The following is a 22946-nucleotide window of genomic DNA, read 5'->3' on the forward strand; positions in this document are numbered from 1 at the left end:
GTATAATCTCATAAGATTAGAAAGTTACATGGCCCCTGACCTTTGTTATGATCCTAATGATGCCATTGCTTCATTTGCTTCGGCAGCTGTTTAAGCTGGAAGATCAGAGGAAGAGTCGTCTCGAAGACTTGGCCACACTTATTCAAAAGATCTACCGTGGTTGGAAGTGCCGTACTCACTTCTTGTTGATGAAAAAGAGCCAGATAATTATTTCAGCTTGGTCCAAGAGATATTTTGTAAGTGTTTTTTTTAACTAAGAATCTCCTATGCAGACAACACACACAAAATGCTGGTGGAACACAGCAGACCAGGCAGCATCTATAGGGAGAAGCACTGTCGACATTTCGGGCCAAGACCCTTTGTCAGGACTAACTGAAAGGAAAGATACTAAGAGATTTGAAAGTAGAGGGGGGAAGGGAAAATGCGAAAAGATAGGAGAAAACCGGAGGGGAGGGATGAAGCTAAGAGCTAGAAAGGTGATTGGCAATAGTGATGCAGAGCTAGAGAAGGGAAAAGATCTTGGGACGGGAGGCCTAGGGAGAAAGAAAGAGGGAGGGGAGCACCAGAGGGAGATGGAGAACAGGCAGAGTGATGGTCAGGGATGGGGTAAGAAGGGGAGGAGAGGCATTAACGGAAGTTAGAGAAGTCAATGTTCATGCCATCAGGTTGGAGGCTACCCAGCCGGTATATAAGGTGTTGTTCCTCCAACCTGAGTGTGGCTTCATCTTGACAGTAGAGGAGGCCAAGGATAGACATATCAGAATAGGAGTGGGACGTGTAATTAAAATGTGTGGGAGATCTGGGAAATCCTGCTTTCTCTGGCGGACTGAGCGTAGGTGTTCAGCGAAACGGTCTCCCAGTCTGCGTCGGGTCTCACCAACATATAAAAGGCCACACCGGGAGCACCGGACGCAGTATACCACACCAGCCGACTCACAGGTGAAGTGTCGCCTCACCTGGAAGGACCCTGAATGGTGGCAAGGGAGGAAGTGTAGCAGGTGTAGCACTTGTTCCGTTTACAAGGATAAGTGCCAGGAGGGAGATCGGTGGGAAGGGATGGGGGGGACGAGTGGACAAGGGAGTCACGTAGGGAGTGATCCCTGCGGAAAACAAAGAGGGGGAGGGAAAGATGTGCTTGGTAGTGGGATCCTGTTGGAGGTGGCGGAAGTTACGGAGAATTATACATTGAACCTGGAGGCTGGTGGGGTGGTAGGTGAGGACAAGGGGAACCCTATCCTGAGTGGGGTGGCGGGTGGATGGGGTGAGGGCAGATGTGTGGGAAATGCCAATCACCTTTCCAGTTCTTAGCTTTATCCCACTCCCTCCGGTCTTCTCCTATCATTTTGCATTTCCCCCTCCCCCTCCTACTTACAAATCTGTTAGTATCTTTCCTTTCAGTTAGTCCTGACGAAGGGTCTCGGCCCGAAACGTCGACAGTGCTCCTCCCTAAAGATGCTGCCTGGCCTGCTGTGTTCCACCAGCAATTTGTGTGTGTTCTTTGAATTTCCAGCATCTGCAGATTTCCTCGTGTTTGCTCTTTAAAATCTCCCTTGCAGCATTGCTTTTAAGAAGAGTCAATGCTGGAGGCTCTGTCCTTCTCTGTGGTTCCTTGCTTTTGTCATTGAAACTCTGGCATACCAATGTCAGGCGCCACACTTACAGGTTTCCTGCTACAGCAGAGCAGTAGGGGCAGCAACAATTACCACCAATATTTTCACTGCACTTTTAAAGAGAAAAAACAGCCCAGGGCGTTTCATAGGAACATTGGTAAATAAAATTTGAAGCTGAACCACATTAGGACAAGATTACAAATAAATTCTAATGAATCTTTTCAAAGAGGAACAAGGTAGAAATGGGTTAGGTGTGGTATTTCATTGGATCATTGTCATTGGTAGAACAGATGCTATCTGGAGTTCACAAGAGACATGAGTTGGAGAAGGTCAAATGACTTGGAGGATTATAGGTCTCAGGAAAGATCCAAACAGTGAGTACTATAAGGAATTTCCTTCTTTTTTTGTTCATCTGGGAGAAGCAGCAGCCCAGTTCATGGTGATCTCGTGGATCAATGAAGAAAAGCACCATTTTCATAGTGTTGGTGCCTTTTGCATTATTATCCATTTCCTTGGTTTTATTTTTCCTCATTTTGAGTGGAGAAAAAATTTGCATTCTAAATAACTGGCAGTCAGCAGGAACTGAGAAAGAAATGGAATAAATGGAAAGGAAAGGGGTGAGTTGGAATCAAATTATGCACAGAAAGTGGAAAGAAATATTGTATTAAGATATAGACAGAAAAGAAACCAAAAAAACACAAACTCCTGCAGAAAAATTACTACAGTTGGAGGGTTTGTGTTCCCAGAAAGCAGGCCGTATTGTGAATATCCATATTGCAAAGTCACCTGCTCAAGTGTCAGGATGTATAAAAAAGAAAGAAAGAAAGGGGAAAAAAAAGTGTCAAGATGTATTTGTTGAAAAATCTCTCCTTTTGTGATATATTTACTTTTTGCTCAAACATATTTAGTTATTCCGTATCTCAAGAGTTTTAAGTAGTAATTTGTGAATAAGTAATGGAAATTTCAGTAACTCAAAGGGCTATAATTTATGTATTGCTCTTTACATGGATTTCAAAGTTCAAAGTACCTTAGTTATCAAAGTATCTTTACTAAAGTCGTGTCCTTATAGGTTGGGAATATTGAAAATCTTAGGAGAAAGCAGAAGTTCCTTCTCTGTAAATACCTGTTTAAATTTTCAGCAGTATTTTAATTACTTTTCTAAACATAGAAATATGCAATTTCTGAGGTCAAATCATGAACTCTCACTTCCGAAAGCTAATGACGGAATCTCTAGCCAGAGGTTATCATTCATTGCTAGTTTTAATATTTCATTTATTTGCCTCAAATTGCTGAACAATCAAGGATAGGAAAATTTTAGAGAGTTATTGGCCAAACACAAGCAAAACGAATAACCTTAAATTGGCATCCTGGTCAACATGGACAAGTTGAGCCAGCTTCTGTGATGTTTCTATGCTTCATGGCTCCATGTGTCTAATTAACATACACTTAATCATATCAACATCAAACCTGGCAGCATTTTCCAAGCAAATCCTATGGCACTAAAATGGAAAATGTGGGGAAAATGATTGTGAAACAAATTATTTTATCATCCATTGCAATTTGTGGATGCTTTTCCCCACTTTGACTACAAATTTTTCAAATCAGCTATGCACAGTAATTCTGACATTACTGCTACCAAACAGTAGGAAAGCATTGGACAGTTCCCCTGTGAGATCTATCTGTAATGAAATAATAAACCGTTTTTTGAAGTTGAGACATTATTCTCAACACAAAGAGTTACAGCAAGTCTGAACATGTTTCTACTGTCATGTAAATGCAATGACAAAATAAACACATTGTTTTATTAAAACAATATAAACTACGTAATATGAAGGGTTATAATATGTGTTTTTGATCTGGGTGATGGTCAATGCATTGAGGTTTAAAACCCAATAAATATTGCACCTTACTGCAGTACTAGTGTGCAAAAGTTAAGTTTTACTGATGTTTCCCTGTGGAATGAAGGAAGTATAAGAGATCACATTTGGATATGACCTTGGAAGTCATTAGACACCTGCAATTAAATATTCCCGGAAGAACAATTCCTTCAACAGTCCCCTGACTGTCGGGCTATACATTAACATGATATGAAAATCCAAGGCTAGCCCTTATTATTATGTCTTTTTCTATAGAGCAGTGTTTGAAATTTTCTTTCATCACCTCAGCAAGCATTGCCTTATTGCTTTGTATTGTGAATATAAAAGACTTGGAAGGAGAAATACGAGTGAGATTTTCTCTCAGTCCTGTCTTATACAATATGAATGAAAAAGTACCATTTTTACAGTCATTGGATCGTTATCCATTTGCTTGATTTTATTTTGCCTCATTTTGGGTGGTGGAAAATTTTGCATTCTAAGTTACTGGAAGTACAATCTGCTATTCCTACGATAAAGTCAACAGGAACTGAGAAATAATCAGAGAAATATGGATCAGGAGAGGGATAAGTTGGAATCAAGTTAGGCATAGAAAGATGAATGAAAAGGAAAAGAAATATTGGATTAAAGGAGAGGTGGAATTGAAGAAAGAAACAAATTTTGGCAGGAAAGTGACTACAGTTGAAAGGGTTGCATTCAAAGAAAGCAGGCTATATTGCAATTATCCATAATACAGAACTATGTCACCTGCACATCTGTCAGGATGTATTCATTGAAAAAATATATTTTTTATATGTATTCACTGAATGGCCACTTTATTAGGTACCTAATAAAGTAGTCACTGAGTGTGTAACTATGGTGTTCTGCTGCGTTGAGATGTGTGGGAACAATGTTGATGTATTGTGCATTCAGAGATGCACACCATTGTTGAAACTAACATGTGGTTATTTGAGTTACTGCCACCTTCCCATCAGCTTGAACCAATCTGGTCATTTTTCCCTGACCTTTCTCATTAACAAGGCATTTTCTCCCACAGAACTGCCGTTCACTGGATGTTTTTGTCTTTTGCACAATTCTCTGTAAACTCCCGAAACTGTTGTGTGTGAAAATCCCAGGAGATCAGCAGTTTCTGAGATACTCAAACCACCCCATCTGGCACGTACAAACATTCCATGGTTGAAGACACTCAGATCACATTTCTTCTTCATTCTGATGTTTGGTCTGAGCAACAGCTGACCCTCTTGACCATAATGCATTAAGTTGCTGCTACCTGATTGATTAGATATTTGCACTAACAAACGGATTTATGGAGTAAAGCAGCCTCTGAGTGTATTTAATTCTTTCTCACACATGTTTTGTGAGGGTGAATTTATTCTGTATCTTAGATTTTTGAGTAGTGTTGAGTAGTAAATTCTTGAAGAGCAAATTCAATAACTTGAATAAATATAATGAAGGTATCATCCTTTGTCCTAAATCAGATTAGGACTGTAAGATCAGGCCTTCAAAATGTTAACACTGTTCTTTTGAAATATCCCTGAGGTTTCAGTTATTTTAGAAGACCTTCCTTTATCCTGTCCTCCCACTCCACCAGCATCCCATTCCCAGTGAAATCGCTTGCACCTGCACTGGTGAATAGGTTTTAAAAGTACATTGTTCCCACACTGCTGAAGGCAATTAACACTGCCTGCGTCAAGCCATGATGGGAGTGAGAAATGGTTGAATTAGAGTACTATGAAACTTGTCAATTTGGCGATTGTTCTCTTGTCAGACTGAGGAGCCAATCGGAGAAAAACATGAAAATGCATAAAAAGCTACTGGTGTTTCATTGTTCTACCTTTTTTGTTTTCAAGGACTCTGGGACATGTCAAGCTTTTGTAAACTGCTATGTAATAATCACATCCAAGTTTGTTGCAAGCAGTGTTGCTCACATTTAGCATAATTCATTTGATTAAGGCACATGCATCTTTTATAGATTTCCAGGCACATAAGAAATTCTGCAGGTGCAACAGATCTTGAGCCAAGCACACAAAATAATGGAGCAACTCAGTGACGATGGGGGGAGGGAATAAACAGTCAACATTTCAGCATGAATACGTAGGTCTCAGCTTGAATCGACAACTGCTTATATCCCTCCATAGATGCTGCCTGACCTATTGATGTCCTTCAACATTTTTGTGTGTGTGCTTATGGATCCACTATTGTCAGCTATTGTTACTAAGTACTGGCTCAGACCTAATGATGAGGCTCACCACAGTAGCATAGCTTCTCAAAATGTCATAGGACCAAAAGACACAGGAACAGGATTAGACAACTTGGTCCATTGAGTCTGTCCTACTCCATGGCTGATTTAGTATCTCTCTCAACCCCATTCACCTGCCTTGTCCATGTAACTTTTGGTACCCTGACAACCATCTGTGGCAATGAATTCCATAGATTCACCACACTCTGGCTAAAGAAATTCACTCTCATCTCTGCTCTAAATGGAGATCCTACCATTGTGAGGCTGTGCCCTCTTGACCTATGCTCACCCACTACAGGAAACTTCCTCTCCACGCCCACTCTGTCTAGGCCTTTCAATATTGAATAGGTTTCAATGGGATCCTTCCTCATTCTTCGGAACTCCAGCAAATATAGGCCCAGAGCCTTCAAACGCTCCTCATATGTTAATGTTTTCATTCCAAAAATCATTCTCATGAGCCTCCTCTGGACCCTCTCTAATCCTAGCACATCTTTTCTCAGATAAGTACTTAACATATTCCCAAGTGTGGTCTTACCAATGCCTTTCAAAGCCTCGGCATTACATTCTTGCTGTTATATTCTAGTCCTCTTGAAATGAAAGCTTCCTTGCCACTGACTCAACCTGCAAGGTTACTGGAATACTGCACAGGCACTCCCAAGTCCCTTTGCATCTCTGATATCTGAATTTTCTCCCCAATAAGAAAAAAGTCTACGCATTTATTCCTTCTACCAAAGTGTATGACCATATAATTCTCTGCAGTATATTTCATCTGCCAATGTGAAATATCATGAAAACATATCAATACTGACTCCTATGGAACTCCACTTGTCACCAGAAGCCAACCAGAATAGGACCTCTTCATTCCAACTCTTTGCTTCCTTCTAATTAGCTAATTCTCTATTCATACTAGTATCTTTCCTGTAATATCTTTCCTTATGTGAACCTTGCCAAAGACCGTCTGAAAATCCACTGACTTTTCTTTGTCTATCCTGCCTGTTATTTCTACAAAGAATTCCAACAGATTTGACAGGCAAGATTTAAGGAAACCATGCTGATCCTGGCTTACTTGATAACGTACTTCCAAATGCTCTGAAACCTCATCCTAAATAATAGATTCCAACATCTTCCCAACCACATAAGTCAGGCTAACTGGCCTATAATTTCCTTTCTTCTTCCCTTTTTAGAAAGTTGAGTGATATTTTAATTTTCCATTCCTCTGGAACCATTCCAGAATCTAGTGATTGCTGAAAGATTGTCAATAATGCTTCCACTATCTCTTCAACTACTTCTTTTAGAATCCTGGAGTGTAGTCCATCTGTTCCAGATGACTTATCTACCTTCAGACCTTTCAGCTTCCAGAGCACGTTCTCCTTAATAAGAGCAACTTTTTATACAAGTCATACCATCTCCAGAAGAGACCTGAATGATCCAGAAATCTGAAACTCTGCACCATGCACCATTTCCTCAGCCACTCATTCATTTGTACCATCATCCTATTTCTGCCTCTGCCCTGACTAGCATGTTGTACTGGAGTAATCCAGAGATTACTACCTTGGAGGCCCTGTCTTTCAGCCTTTTCCCTAACTTCCTATACTTACTGTGCAAGATCTCTTACCCCTTTGCACCTTGACCTCTGGCTGATCCCCTCCCCCTTGAGAATCTTTTGCACACATTCTGAGGCATCCTAGACTGTAGCATCTGGTAAGCAACATTCTAGCTTCTCTTTCAAGAGCACAGCATCTCCTATCCATCGCCCTAACTATCAAGAGTCCTAGCACTAAAACTGCCTGATTTTCCCCTTCCTTGCAGAACCTCAGTGCCACTGGCCTGGCTGCTATTGTTCTGCCTTGATAGGTCATCCCCTCCCAGCATTATACAAAGAGGCTTGTTGCTAAGGAGAATAGCCACAGGGAGGCACTGCTGACTCCCCTTCCTTTTACTGGTAGTCACCCATCTACTATCTGGGTGTGACCACCTCAGCAAAAGACTCAACTATAAACTTTTCATCCTCTAAGATGGTCCTGAGTGCATCCAGCCCCAGCTCCAGTTCCTCGACTGTTGTCAGTCAGGAGTTGAAGTTGGGTGCAGTTCATGCAGATGTAATCATCAGGGAGACCATGAGGTAACCTGAAATATCACATTTCGCAGGATAATGTCAGTATGTTGATAAGTCCAGAATAAGCTCTGCCCTCAAAACACAAGAATTCCTCCAACATTTTGTGTGAGTTGATCTGCCTTAAAAACAGTTTAGAAACCCCTTGGCAGGCAGCAAGGCCATGTCTCAGCTTCTCATGCTATAAAATTATAAAAACACCTAATATTCTACTTAGCATATTTATGTCTATAATTTGAAAATCTGTAAATTATCCGATAGTTACCTTGGTCCTTTGGAGATATTTTTCTCCATTGAAATAAGTGGAGTCCCTATTCAACAGACCGATCCCCTGGCATAACTGCTGAAGGTTAATGCTCTTCTATCAGGTTCCTTACGAATTCTAATGCCAGGAAGTTCCCAGTCAACAGCTACCAGCAAGTAGAAGATTTCCAAGTTCTGCTGTTGGATCAAAATGAAAGTGCCAGCATCCTCATCAATCATTGTCCACATCAATCACTTGTAATGAAATAGAGCAAAAATCAATTCTTTAGAAAATATGGTTTATGTCTTCAGGAATGATTTTACTTACACTCAAACATGAGAAAATATGCAGATGCTGGAAATCCAAAATAACGCACACAAAATGCTGGAGGAACTCAGCAGGCCAGGCAGCATCTATGGAAAAGAGTAAAGCATCGACATTTCGGGCTGTGATCTTTCACCTGGCCTGATGAAGGGTCACAGTCCGAAAAGTCAACTGTTTACTCTTTTCCATAGATGCTGCCTGGGCTGCAGAGTTCCTCCAGGATGTTTTGTGTGTTGTTTTTATTTACAAACTCCCTTTTCCTTTTTTTGGATGTTGACTTATGCCATGCTTTGGTTTTATGTGGGCTATTCACCCACACACCTCACCCAAGTCTTTATGAAATGAGAGAGCCCATTGAGCAATGCAAGTATAGTTCACTTAGTATTGTCCTCATCAGCGGCCCATGTTTATGTCAGTGGCTACTTTGTTAGCAATGGATGTTGGTTAGCTTTGTTTTCTCTGTCCTAATCCCTGATCTGTTTACTTCAATGGAAGCAAATTTTGTAAGTTTCTCATTCTGGCAATTGTGTCCACTTGTAAAATATCTGTCTCAATTAACTGGGAATGAAAGTAAGGATAATGTTAACCAGAATGGCACGTTTTCTCACTTGGCCAGTTGGTCACCAATTCTTATTAGAGTGGGATCATTTAATAGGTTATTATCAGCCTGAGTTAAGGATTTCCCCTGGTGCTATGTTAGCTTTGAGAAACTAACAAAGTTTTTAATCTATAATATTTTTTCAATATAGCAACAGAAGAAATATCTAAGGCTGAAGATGGTGACCAAAATTATTCAGTCATATATCAGAGGATGGAAGGTAAGTTTCAAAAGAAAAAATAACTTACCTTCAAAGTTCTTGCTGTACGTTCCAGTAAGTCATATAATGCGTAAGACTTTTTTCATTTTGAATTTAAGCAGTTTAATTAGAATGGAACAATAGCTACCTGAATTCTTAATCCAGACCCCAAAAGCATAGAAAGTATTCAAATCATGAAAGACCCACTCATTGTAAATGACTATTAGTTCTGCACCACATTAAGGTTATCTACATGAGAGTTATTTGTATTAAAAAGGGCTTTTGAGATGGATAGAAGATCTGATGTTTAATTTCTATTCCAAGATGCTGTGGGAAGCAAAAGAAGAGATTGCTGGGGCACTGACAGAGATTTTTGCATCTAGTGTTGAGTGACATGCAAGACAGCAAATGTTCCCTTATTCAAAAAGGGTTCTCTGATCTTGGCAATTTTCTTGCAAACTTTTCGTCACTATACATAGAGACATCATCAGTGTGCTGTTAATTGTGGTGTGCTCTCAGAATGTTTGGCCTTTTTATGTTATCAGTCAGTTGATTGGTCGTCATTACGGAAACTCAATTGTAAGCAAATCACATCACCGATTTGTTGCATGGCAAACTTCACATGTTGTGTTAATGTCACACTTTACGTACAGCTGAAAGGGACACTAAAGGGTTCATAGTGAAAGCTGACGTACAAAAGTTAGAAAAGATGGTTTTGCTAATTATAAATTGTAAGATTTGGGTCCATCACATTGATGATAATCTTTGTCATAGTAAAACAAGAAGGTCTACCTAATAAAGTGGCTGTTGAGTATAGATTGTCTTTTTTTCCTAGGGTCGAATGTCAAATATCGGATGGCATAATTTTAAGGTGTGAGAGAGAAAGTTTTAAGGAGATTTGAAAGGCAAGGTTTTATTTACACAGTGGTGGGTGTCTGGTATTTGCTGCCAGGGGAGGTGGTAGAAGCAGATATGATTACAATGTTTGAGGCATTTAGACAGTCACACTAACAGGCAGTGAATAGACGGATACAGAGTGTGAGCAGGCTCATAGGATTAGACTGATATCATGGTTGATGCAGATGTTGTTGGTGGTAGGATTAGCTCCTGTACTGTTCTTTGATGAGGCTACACATGATGATGCACAGTTCTGATTGCCCTTGACTACAGTAAAGAAGTGGCAGCCAAAGAGTGTAGATGAAAATCACCATGGTGTTTCTTGAAATGCAGGACTTTGGATACAAGGAAAGATTTGATAGGATGTGTTTTTTCTTATAAGACTGTGGGAAGGAGAGAGATGGCCTTATTGAAGTTTATATGATTATGAAGATTGATGGTCAGTATTTTATTTCTCAGGACAGGGGAGATTAAAATTAGACTGCATAGGTTTAAGGCAAAAGGGGAGAAACCTAAAGGCATTCTAAGGGGGAAGTTTTTCCACATAAAGGGTAATGATTATATAGAATGCCTTACCAGAGAAAATGGAAAAGGCGGATACAACTGGAATGTTTAAAAGACATTTGGACAGGTACTTTGGATAAGAAAGGAGGACAGACATAGGGATCTAATGTGGCTGAAAGGGATTATCATAGATATACATTACAGTAAGCATGGGCAAGTTGCACCAAAGGGCTTGTTTCTGTGCTCAGCACTCAGTGATTTCCAGCCAAGCACATAGCAACATAATCAGGATTGTTGAAAAGTGAACGGTGCTGCTATCAAGGCTCAATGAGATACTACAGACGATGTGCATCACGTTAAGGGGAAGATATCTTCTCTACAAAAACGATGGATTCTATATTTGTTTACTTTTCCTCCACGCACACCCCCCGCTTCCCCACTATAGGCACGCAAGCTTTTGCGGGAACTAAAACACCAGAAGCGTTGTGAGGAGTCAGCTACAACAATTGCAGCCTATTGGCGAGGAACTCAGGTACGAAGAGTTGCTATTTCCTGTGGGGTCACCTATGGACTATTGAAACTCATTTCATTTCCTGACCACTTCAAACTGAAGCAACTTTAATGTGTCCACCTCTCCATGGAAGAAGCTCTTTCTTTTCACATAATTGTTCAATGTTTATTTAAAAGAAATTGTTTACTCTTGGCTTCAGCTAATTTCTCTTGTACTGCTTCCATTTTCTCCCCTCTGCTACTTTTCTCTGTAATAACTATTCAGGCCCGAAAGGATCTGAAGCAACTGAAGGAGGCGGCTAAGCATAGAAACGCTATTGCTGTTATTTGGGCTTACTGGCTTGGATACGAGGTATTTCACAATATCAGCCCTCATCTCTGCAACAGTCATCCTTCACACCCCTCTGTCTTATACTCTTAACTATTAATATATCCCGTGCTCATGATAAAAGCATGATGAAACCAGCAATACCCCCTTTCAGAAATGTTAGCTTGCTAATGCAATAATCTGCTGCATGCCATTGTACAATGCAGCATGCGATGTGTTAACTGGAAAACTGCATTTTGTGGGTGAAAGATCACTGCGCCTTACTAACTACAGTTATTGTTTCAAGGTCTGATGTTATTTTAACTGTGAAATGTTACTCAGCATTCATGATTCACGTTACTGTGCTACCTAGCTGGGTAGTACTTTGGTCAACAATAGTTGCTATCCTGCATGTGAAAGAAAGTAGTTTTGCATACTTCCTCAGTGAAGTTAATTATTTGCAATGGTCAACAAGTTGACATTGCAGTGTATTCTGCTGCAAAGACTTAGCCAAGTTGCCAAAAGGAAAAGGGAAGGTAAAAAGAGTTGGAAGAAGAGCTCACCCTGGCCCCTCTTGTACAAATCATGGCACATGTGCATAGTAATAATCTGTATGGTTATATGTATGGGGCAGAAAGGGAGGGGAGGTGCTAAATTTGCAGAGGACTGAGAGAAGAGTTTGAGATTGCAGCAGGGAAGGGATGACAATGGAAGATTGCAACATTGCCCTACTTCTCTCCAAATCTTTGCCTGGATACCCAATCAAAGCCTCATGGGACCTCAGGTTCCAGTTGTCTTTTTTGCTCTCTGACGATACATTTGAGTTTACATTGCTCTGTACTAACACTATAGAGAACCTAATGTAGGAAGGGTGAGTATAATATGTTTGAGACTGCTAAATTTACGTCAATGTCTGGGATAGATATGGAGAAGAATGTACATACTTGGGTAAGGTCAGAACTTTAATTTTATACCCAAGCAGACTCAGTTGTGTAATATTGTTGGTTTATTTATGTCCAAATAGACATAATTATAGTGCGGATTAACATAGCTGAAGAGAAATTCCATTCCTCCAAGTAAAAAATCTATTATTAGAATGTCCCATGTTTTAATATTCCATGACATTCAAAGCCTGGGCATGATATGAAACTGTGGCTCAGGACTGATGTCAGGAAACCTTTCACAATCTGGAATACCTCAGAGACTTGGTCTTTTCTGTGTTCCATGCCCTGGGAAATAATCAAGTACATTTTTGCAAGTAATGGAATAAGTAGGACTTGTGACATTTTCCACTTGAGCCAGGTAACAATCAGTATACTGTCCAATTTTACACACCTTCTCCATCAAAACCTATATCCTAACTGGCAGACAAGAGTTAGAGATATGTGCTTCATCAGTGTAAAACATGGTGCAGAAAGGGTGATTTATCTGTAATTATAGTTAGAATTCTCATGTCCACATTTCCTTTGAAACATTTAAGGAACCTGAGGAATTATTGTGCAGTATTTTGGATGAATTAAGTTGAAGCAATTTTTCTTTCTACCTATATTGTAACAGCAAGGTTGGGAAGGAAGTTTTGAAGTTTTCTTCTTGCTTAGCTCTTTTAAATGATAAATAGCTAGTGGCAAAACTAGCCAATGACTGATGAATATTCAATAAAGTAGCAATCATGAGACTGGGATGGCTGACTAAATGAAATAGTTAAATACAGTTTTGAGCCTAGAAGGTAGCAATATACCTTGTTAGAAAATGTGGTGCTGTTGTTTGAATGTGTGTCATCTTTGAGGAATGTCGGAAACTAAGTTAGCAGGATCAGAGTGGAGTAAAGTGGAGAATTAGCAACTGGCAATGGAAATTTCAGCATCACCCTAGTATATTGAACTGATGTATTCTGCAAAGCCATTCTCTAATTTGATTTAGATTGCCCAAAGTAAAGTAGACTATATGGAGAGTAATAAACACATTATGCTAAAATAAGTGCTACAAGTGAGTCACTGTTACATCTCAATGGAATGTTTCAGTCTCTGGATTGTGCTAGGTTCTGAAATATATCTGTTGTATTTCCAGTGGTTTTGCTCTCATTGCCTCTTCTCCCACCAATGACCATATCTTTCTCCTTGTCCTCAGCTTCCACCCACTTTAAACAAAACCTTTCCAGAATGATACCAGCACCAGAAACATCACCTTTTGCTGTTCCCTTATGCATTGTCAATAAACATTGCTTCTGATAGCGAAGATGAGAAAACCTTTGCATTCTGTATGACAGCAGGAACCATCGTCGTCATGGTGATTGATAAACCAGACATAGGTCAGGGAAGGGGCCTGAAACAAAGAGACAGAGATAGATTGGACTCGTGCATGTTCTCATTGTTATACACCTTAGGTGAACTAAATGGAGTTAAAGGAGAAATTGTTCAATGTGAACAAGTTCAGTCAAGTAAAGAGTGGTGGTGGAGGGGGACTGGTTAAGTCTCTGTTGGGGAAAAAGCAAAAATCTCTTGGATTGTAACTCCAAAACATAAAACCAATTGAAAGAAAATCAAGGGAGCCAGTGATAATGGGTGTACATTTAGTTTTACTTTGGTGGGGCATACACATCTGACATGGTGGTGTAATGACGTATGCCATTCACATACTTCTACACATAACCCATAATGAATTATGTAAAGCACAAACAATGCTTAAACAATATATTTACAATATTACTGAATATTAAATACACTAGAGTCAACATGTATGATAATTTTGGTCTTAATGTGCAAAACTGGTGCAGGTTTGGAAGAGGAAAGGAGTGTAAGTAAGCTATGGAGAAATTGAGATGGCCAGTGTCACACTGGCTCTTTGCAATGTAATCTTAAGGGATATGAAGACATGTCCAGGTGTATGGTGAATTTAGAAGGAAGGAGGAAAAGTCCACTGTGCACAGAACAGATCCTGGAACTGAATGGTCAGCTCAAGTTCCTGTGTACTAATACACTTTAAGTAGCATTTACCATTGCCATTTACAGAAAGATATGGCACAAGGTCCAAGTTGTCAGTCTCAAAGGGAAATGTTACTTAGCAGATGAAGAGGTGAGAGTAAATGAGCAATTGAAAGAATGAGATCTTCAGGAGTGATGACAATGCTCATTTGGAAATAGTTGTCCAAAACCAATCCAACTCTTTGTTGGAGACCTGATTGTCAAAGCTGGTTAATCTTGTTCGATGAAATCTGGGAAGGAGAGGTACTACGGGCAGATGTGGTTCCCATTTGGCACCTGACAACTTTACAAGGAACATTCAATAAAAACCTGGTCCAATTGAGAAGTTTACTATTGAACAAGTAAAATAGTTTCAGCAAGTTAAATTCCCACGTGATTTCTGCATAAGTGGATCCCTGAACTTTGATTTTCAAATTGTAATGTGTTTCACACTTAGACTTCTAACTGACCAATAACAAAACACACAGGTATACAGATGTTGAGTTTAGTGTGGCTGTTGTTATGGAATTCCAGAGAAGAGTATTCAGTAATTGAACTTACGTTGTGGTGTTTAATATACAGCATTTTCTGTTGATTATTCTACAACCATGCTTGTGTGTGGACTTTTAAACCTGCTCATGTGGCATGCTTTCTCAAATTTAATTCATTTTCTTTTACTGACTTTTGGGAACAATCCTTTTCTATTTATCTGCTTCACTTTTATACCTACCAATCCATCTCTTCATCCGTTATGTGCGACCTTCTAGGCACGGAGAGAATTGAAACGCCTGAAGGAGGAGGCCAGGCGTAAACATGCGGTTGCTGTCATTTGGGCTTATTGGCTTGGACTGAAGGTATTTCCCCATTCAATCTCCCTATAAATTTGATCCTGATGAAAACTGTGTTAATCACTAATCCTGATCACTCCAGACTTCTACTAACCTAAGTCAGAAAGTCCAGTAAAATTTGTTTTGTCTATATCTTTAACTGAAGCCAGCAAAGTTTTTTTGAAGTTAATTTAAAGCATTTCTCTTTACCAGTGACACACCTGTGTCTTGTCACGATTGGAGTTTATTGAAGTTGGCACTCAAACACAAGTGAACTGTCACTATTTAACTAGTTAGTAAACAAATGCCATCCACACCAGTTGTCTCACGTAACTCACACTCTTGTATTTTTACTGTGTCAAAGGTACATAGCTAGGAATAATCCAGAAAAGCAGAAAAAATGGAAAATACTTAGCAGGTCAGGCCACATCTATGGAACAGAATCATTCTGATCAAGATTCTTCAACCTGAAACATGAACATTTGTTTCTCTTCCACAGATGCAGCCTGATCTGCTGAATATTAAAACATTCTCTGTTTTTATTTTAGATTTACGGTGTCTCTAGTTTTTATGATTTTCAATTACATCATAAATATTTCTCTGCTCAACACACACATGTACACTTTTGGATAAACTTAACTCCTTCAAATTTGCTAATTTCGTTCAGTTTCATGCTTAACTAATTGGTGATATTCCTGATCAAAAATTTATTTGAGGCTTGCTGTATGGGATTACGAATATTCTGTGGTGATATTTTCTTTTAAGCTTCAGCACAAGAGTCCACAACCATCTATTTCTGCAGCTGGCTTTAAAACGATATTTGTAGACTTAGCTGATTGGTAATTTGTCCTAAAATCCTGTTACCAGGCCCATCACAAGGGCTTTTCAGTACACAGCACCAAACCATGACTAAACAAACCATGAAGAACATTAGTGCATGGTTATGTTAGACTATTGGCTTAAGATGTTGTGGGGTACATAGAATATTGTGTCATCTTTAATTTGTTAATGTAACTTTTAGGGAAATAGTAGTATCTATTGCAATTATTCACAACATAATAGCATTGCTGCTGATTTGAAAGACTATTGTGAGTTTTAAATGTCAAGTGAGAATTAATGCAACGTTTGCATTCTCAGGCTTTGGTTGTAAGGCTAATTGTTAGCATCAGTTAGATCAGAGGAATGCACAGTGGACTCTATGGTCGTTGACAACTCTGGCAACCTACAGCCTGTTCTCCCTTCGTCAATATGTCATAAATGCTCCATTAGTGCTCTTGCATCTCTTCGTCCTTTTCTATGCCGACAAAGCCAGATCATTGGATGGGCAACATGCTACATGAAAGAAACATTAAACCCGAACTCTAGTTAACATTGCCATGAGGAGAATGTTACTTTCTCCTTCTAATGGGAGAGTATGCAAGGGCTTCTGAAGCAATGAACTGCCGTGACATCATTAAAATGATAAACTCACAATGGGGTTATCACAGATTCAAACACATGGCACATCACTTAATGCTATAATTGCCACAGCATTCCTGATGATTCCTGCTGTGTGGTGGGGTACATCAATAGAAAAAGGATGTATGTTCCAGGAAAGTAAGTTAACTCAACACATTTTTATTTCTCCTTTCTAAATTTAAGCTCAAAGTTTAAACTGCCCAGTGCAAAGTATTTTTAAATGTTCAGAGAATGAAAGGTGTTGCTGTTCAATGGGACTTGGGTATTCTTATACAAATCACTAAGTTATACAGGTACTGCAAATAACTTGAAAAGCAAATGTTGTCCATTATTGCAAGAGTACTGGAGTACAAGACTAAAGATGTTTTATGGAATAACATGGGGAGTGATATTAATGTCACTGATTTTTTGAGCAAAAATCTGGTTTCCCTAATTAAGAAAGGATATATTTGGGACAGAGGGAGTACAACAGAGCTTTACCTAATTAATTCCAGGGATGAAGAGTTTGAGCTATGACAAAATGATTAAGCAGATAGAGTCTTGAATTTGGAAACAGGGGTTGTCTCATTGAAACAAACTAAATTATTACAGAACCTCTCATGGTGGAACAGGTATGATATATCCCTTGAATGAAGTATCTGCAAAATAAGGAGATAATCATTAAAGACATTCTGGATGATTCTTCACTCAGAGAGTATAGGGTCTTTGGAATTCTCTCCTCATGAGAACCATGCAGGCTTAGTCATTGGGTATGTTAAGGCAGAGATGGATAGATTTCTGAATATTAAGGAAATATGGAGTCTGCGTTAAAGATCAGCCAGGGTCTTCAGAATCAGAATCTGAATCACAATCGGGTTTATTATCACCGGCATTTGATACAAAGAACAATAAATAAATAAGTAAATCAATTGCAATAATATATTGAATAGTTTTAAAGTAGTGCAAAAACAGAAATAATATATATTTTAAAAAAGTGAGGTTGTGTTCACAGGTTCAATGTCCATTTAGGAATCATATGGCAGAGGGAAAGCTGTTCCTGAATTGCTGAGTGTGTGCCTTCAGGCTTTTGTATCTTCTACCTGATGGTAACAGTGAGAAAAGAACATGCCCTGGGTGATGGGGATCCTTAATAATGGGCATCTTATTAGACAGTGATCTTATTGAATAATTAAGGTCGGGAGCGCAAATGACACACTGTTACTCCAGTAGCATATATACTTCAAGATCCAGGTTTTGTTGGAAAACTGCTTTAGGATTAACTTTGCTATCCTTTCCCTACTGGATAACTTTACTATCCTATCTGAACTTTCTAATACACCCAGCAAGCATATAACTCCATACCAAGTCTGATTTCCAGGTTAAATGTTGTGAGACATAGTCCTAACAGGATAAAAAAAATCTGGGGAAAAGATTAGGTGGGATTTTACACAACATAAGGTAGAACTTGGAATGCTCTTAATAATGAATGCCAGATGGGATGTGACTAGAAGGACACACAATTGCACTCTTATCCTATTCATTGTATACCAGAGCTAAAGAAATTGGGCTTTTCTTGTGGATTCAAGCCTATGTACATCATTTTTGCCATTTGCAAGATAAATACGTCTTGTGACCTGAAGCAAAACCATACTCCATAGACTCAGATGGAACATCTATGAACATTATCTCAATCAAATTCACAGAAATCAAGAAAGATTCATCAGTTGCATTCCTAGACGTTCACATGATTCAACTGCAACTTGCTTGAACTCAGAAAAGAGCCTAATATTCAAATGCATCACTAGAAGCTGGGATACACACTTGTAAATTCTGCTTTCGAACTAGCAAATTTCTTGAGTCTTGCTATTTCTAATCTTTAGGGTGATGTTAAAGCCATAAAATTTATGCTATAAAGTGTAATAATTATACTTTCAACAGCTGTGAGTATACATATTTACCTGTGAGCCATACTTTTGCAATATTCTGAAACCAGTACACTAACCTGCTGTTGGTACCCAATCCTTTGCTAACATTTCCATTCGCAGATTGTATGTTACATGTGTCTGTTGCAACGCAAGTTTAATTCTTTCAGTAATATTGGTTTTGATTTTTTTTGGTGAAATTGAATTGATTTTAAGATTCCTAAATATTATCCAAGTGACTTCTGAATTCAACTGTTCCTGTCAATGGTAGATTCCTTGAGGAAATTGCTCTTAATTGTCATGGATAGGATGGTAGTTCACAAAAAAACTTTTAAAAAACGCACTGGTATTAATTGCCTATCTGCCTATTTCCGCTCTTTCCATAGGTACGCAGAGCATATAGAAAGTTCTTTCGTGCAAACGCAGGCAGGAAAATCTATAATTTTACCATGCAAAAAATTGTAAGTTGATAAAAAAATATTGTATATCTAGTTGCTGTGTAATTTAAAAGCTTATTGGCTTATCAAATTTAAAGGCTTATTCATGGCTTCTGGCATATGGCGAGAAAATGCAATATTTAGAAGTAATCATCATTTACGAACAGCAAGTAACTTCAATGAAACAATTGTAATTTTATCATCTAGAAGTTAAGATTAATCTAATAAATGTATTAAACTAATATTAGTTGTACCATTAGGAGAAAAACAATACATATCTATAAATAAAAACCTATCCAAATTTGTAGTTGACATATTTGATATCCAGTTTCAGATGCTATAGTCTTGATGCTAGAGAGAAAGTGGGGTTCTTTGTTTCCACCATTTTGTATGAGTCAACCTATACTGATAGCACGTTCCCCTCAAGGTCAGGGCTACTTAGTAAAACTCTAAAGTAATTATTAAGCACTTATAATCAAGGTAAACCAGCACTTTGCCTTGACTCCAGAACATGGTCCTGCCTATTTTTTCAGGTAGATATTAAGCATTCCAGCCTGCTCTGAAAACTAAACTAAATGTAAAAATTGGCAATGGTATACTATAGCTACACGTACTAAAAATCAGTGAAAAGCTTGTCTTGCATACTGTTTACACAGTTTAAATCATTACACAGTGCACTCAGCTAGAATAAGGTAAAACAAATGAGAATAAAGTGTAACAACTACTGAAAAACCTGCGGTGCAGGTAAGCAATAAAGTGCAAGATCATAATGAGGTGGATTGTGAGGGCAAGAGTCCATTGTATCGCACAAGAGGTCCTTTCAAGAGTCTGATGACAGTGGGATAGAAGCTGGACTTGACCCTGGTGATACATGCTTTCTGTCTTTTGTATCCTTTGAGTGATGGGAGAGGAGAGAAGAGAAATTGTCCAAAGTGGGTGGGGTATTTGATTATGCTGGCTGTTGTACTGTCTTAGCAAGAAGCATAGACAGAGGCCCTAGAGAGGAGACTGGTTTCTGTGATATGTTGAGCTGTGTCCACAACTCTCAAATAAATTACATTGAAAGTATGACCCCATTCTTAAGTAAGAGGAAAATGTCAGTAAAGACAGGAATTAATGGTACAACTATAGATGTTTAGAATCAGTGATAAGGCTTTCCCATATAAAAATGGTGTTTAAATGCAGTTTTTTATACTGTGTATGATTATCTAAGTGTGCATTAATAGGTCTGAAAGGGCCCTAAAAGCCTCTGTGTCTGCTGTTCTTTTTCATTTGCAACAATCCATTTGGAGCATTAGCTTTTTAAAGTGCCATGTCATGAAGGTCAGGGAAAGGTTATTCACAGATATGTGGTTTTTGGCTAATCTGGAATGTGGATTCAGTCCCATGCCTAAAGACAAGATGCAGAAGTTTCCAAGTGTTCAGACATTGGGTAATTGGGGGTCGGAATAAGAGCAAAGAGTAAATTGTTGTGACCATGTTGTAGAACTCCAGACATAACTGACATCACTGGATCACCCTCACCATGATCTCATAAATCCTGAAACTAGAGTGCTTTATTTCTGCAGGCCATCACGTGTCACCAACGTTCCTTGATCTGGGAGGCAAAGTGCTGTAGTCCTGGCAAAGAAATTTGTTTTCCATTGACATGTACAGTATTCTGTTTTGAAAAACAGTATGTGAAAGGGCCATGTCCTCAGAGAGAATAGTTACTAATCCTGACTTGTCACCAGTCACTAACTGGAATGTACTGCTTTTGCATTAATCCAGATGCAGAAGTATTTTGTGGATCTGAAGAAGAACTTGCCTTCACTGTCCCCAACTGAGAAGACTTGGCCAGTGCGGCCTTACCTTTTCCTGGAGAATACACACACAGAATTGAAGAGGATCTTCCATCTGTGGAGGGTAGAAAACAAAATTAGATTTGTTTGATATTCATAGTTAAATACTTCGGTGCATTTTTCCTCTCCCTTGTCCTCCCCACCTCACCCACTTGAACTAATCATTTACTCCACTTGCTGTGATGTATTTGGTCAAACCCCACCCCCATTCCCTCCATTCTCTGCCCATTCATTCCTCCCCTCCCCATTTGCCTGACTACATCATTCCCTCAAACACCATTCTCACAATGTCCCCCACATTCTCTTGTTTCCCCAATTCCTCCTTTTCTAGCCTTATTGACAAACCAATCCTAATTTCCAAATTCCATTCCCCTGACGGTGAATTCCGATCTACAGTGGCTTTGATTTCAGAATCCCTGAACCAGGAAACTGAGGGGAAAAAAATTGCTTCTTCTGTAATGCTTGTCAATGGATTCAGCAGTATGTGCAAATGCATGACTGTTTACTGACATCATGATGTAGAATGCCTGATACACTGGCACCAGTTTACTAGTTGCTTGCAAGCTGAATGTCCCATTCTGAAGCTGGGAGGAATTAGTTAATGATTAAGAAAGATTCAAGATAAGCCTTTGTTGTAAAACATCGTGCCAAATGTCATCAGATGTTACAGATAAGAAAGTACAAATCACAGGGTTATATGCAAGGCATTCCACATTAATGATTTTAACTTGATTGTACAATATAGACTGAATATACCACACGTTTTGAAAATAATGTTTTAAAAATCTCTTTGCCTGTTTGATTTGTATTTTGGTATTCTGGTGTCATTAAGAGCAAAATAACACATGATTTGTTGGACAGCGTAAAAGTTGAAGTGCATTGTTCAGTCTCTGTTCAAAGTATAATGTAGAAAAATTAAAAAGAAAAAATTAAATAATATTTATAATCAACTATTGTTTACAGTGCAAGAAATACAGAGATCAGTTCACAGACCAAAAGAAAGCCACTTTTGAAGAGAAGCTTGAGGCAAGTGAGCTTTTCAAGGACAAAAAGGCTTTGTACACCAACAGGTAATAGCTGATATCAGCCATCATGTGCATTCGTTTGCCCTTGATAAGCACAGTGTTTTAGATGTGAATAAGTATTCATTGTTATTATGATGCAGTGAACAATAATGCATCTCCTGTAGATGACCTGATTTTGGCTGTGTGATTAATTAAGTTCTTAACACTCAAAAAAGAGAGATACATTTTAATTTGAAGAAAGGTAGTAATTAGAACACTGAAATTGTCATGCATACAAACTTCTATGAGCATCGTGACTATTCTCTAACATAAATATATTGTGCAATTCATTCAAGAGTTACAATAATCATCTGGAAGTAACAAGCTCTGCTCTGTATCTATTTTGTTGCTCTTTCCTCACACTTTTTCACATTATTTAATTTTCAAATACTTACCCAATTTGATCTTAAAAAATATGACCTTATATGATAATTAATTCATCATCCAACAGGTTTCAATATGAAGGCATACTTATATTACTAAGTGAATCCTTATGTCTCGATTCACAATAATCTTTCATTACCTTCTGTCTTAAAATCTTCTTACAATTTTGGGAAGAGCACCTTTAATTTTAATTACAGTGGAAAGTGCATATATGTGTAGGCATCAGGAGATGATGGAATATGATGAAGCAGTCAATCAATACGAGGGGTGATTGATAAGTTTATGGCCTAAGGTAGAAGGAGTCAATTTTAGAAAACCTAGCACATTTATTTTTCAACATAGTCCCTTCCCACATGTACACACTTAGTCCAGTGGTCGTGGAGCATACGGATCCCTTCTTTGTAGAAGTGGTCAACAGCGGGGTGATTGATAACTTTGTGGCCTAAGGTAGAAGGAGATGAGTTATTAACTTCAAACTTTCTGCATTATCACTCAAAGAGTTGAACTGCACGTGCATGTAACGGGAGCGTCTTGGACCTCCAGGTGGTCCACAGCAGGGGTGATTGATAAGTTCATGGCCTAAGGTAGAAGGAGATGAGTTGTACAGCTCTCGTTACATACATGTGCGGTTTAACTCTTTGAGTGAAAATGCAGA

The 22946-nt window shown here is 38.7% G+C and overlaps 1 protein-coding gene across 3 annotated transcripts in view; it reads left to right on the top strand.

Moving 5' to 3' along the window:
* myo1b (myosin IB) overlaps nucleotides 1–22946 on the top strand; it is a 291804-nt gene that overhangs the window by 252648 nt on the left and 16210 nt on the right. For 2 of the 3 annotated variants that reach the window (XM_059966898.1, XM_059966897.1), the window contains 7 exons: nucleotides 87–236; nucleotides 9154–9222; nucleotides 11048–11134; nucleotides 15147–15233; nucleotides 18952–19026; nucleotides 20773–20907; nucleotides 21807–21913. In XM_059966898.1, the coding sequence (XP_059822881.1) occupies nucleotides 87–236; nucleotides 9154–9222; nucleotides 11048–11134; nucleotides 15147–15233; nucleotides 18952–19026; nucleotides 20773–20907; nucleotides 21807–21913 (710 nt within the window). The remainder of the gene's footprint in view (nucleotides 1–86; nucleotides 237–9153; nucleotides 9223–11047; nucleotides 11135–15146; nucleotides 15234–18951; nucleotides 19027–20772; nucleotides 20908–21806; nucleotides 21914–22946) is intronic. The other variant, XM_059966899.1, reaches the window with a different exon arrangement.

Source organism: Hypanus sabinus, chromosome 4 (assembly GCF_030144855.1).
Source record: "Hypanus sabinus isolate sHypSab1 chromosome 4, sHypSab1.hap1, whole genome shotgun sequence".
Lineage (NCBI taxonomy): Eukaryota > Metazoa > Chordata > Chondrichthyes > Myliobatiformes > Dasyatidae > Hypanus > Hypanus sabinus.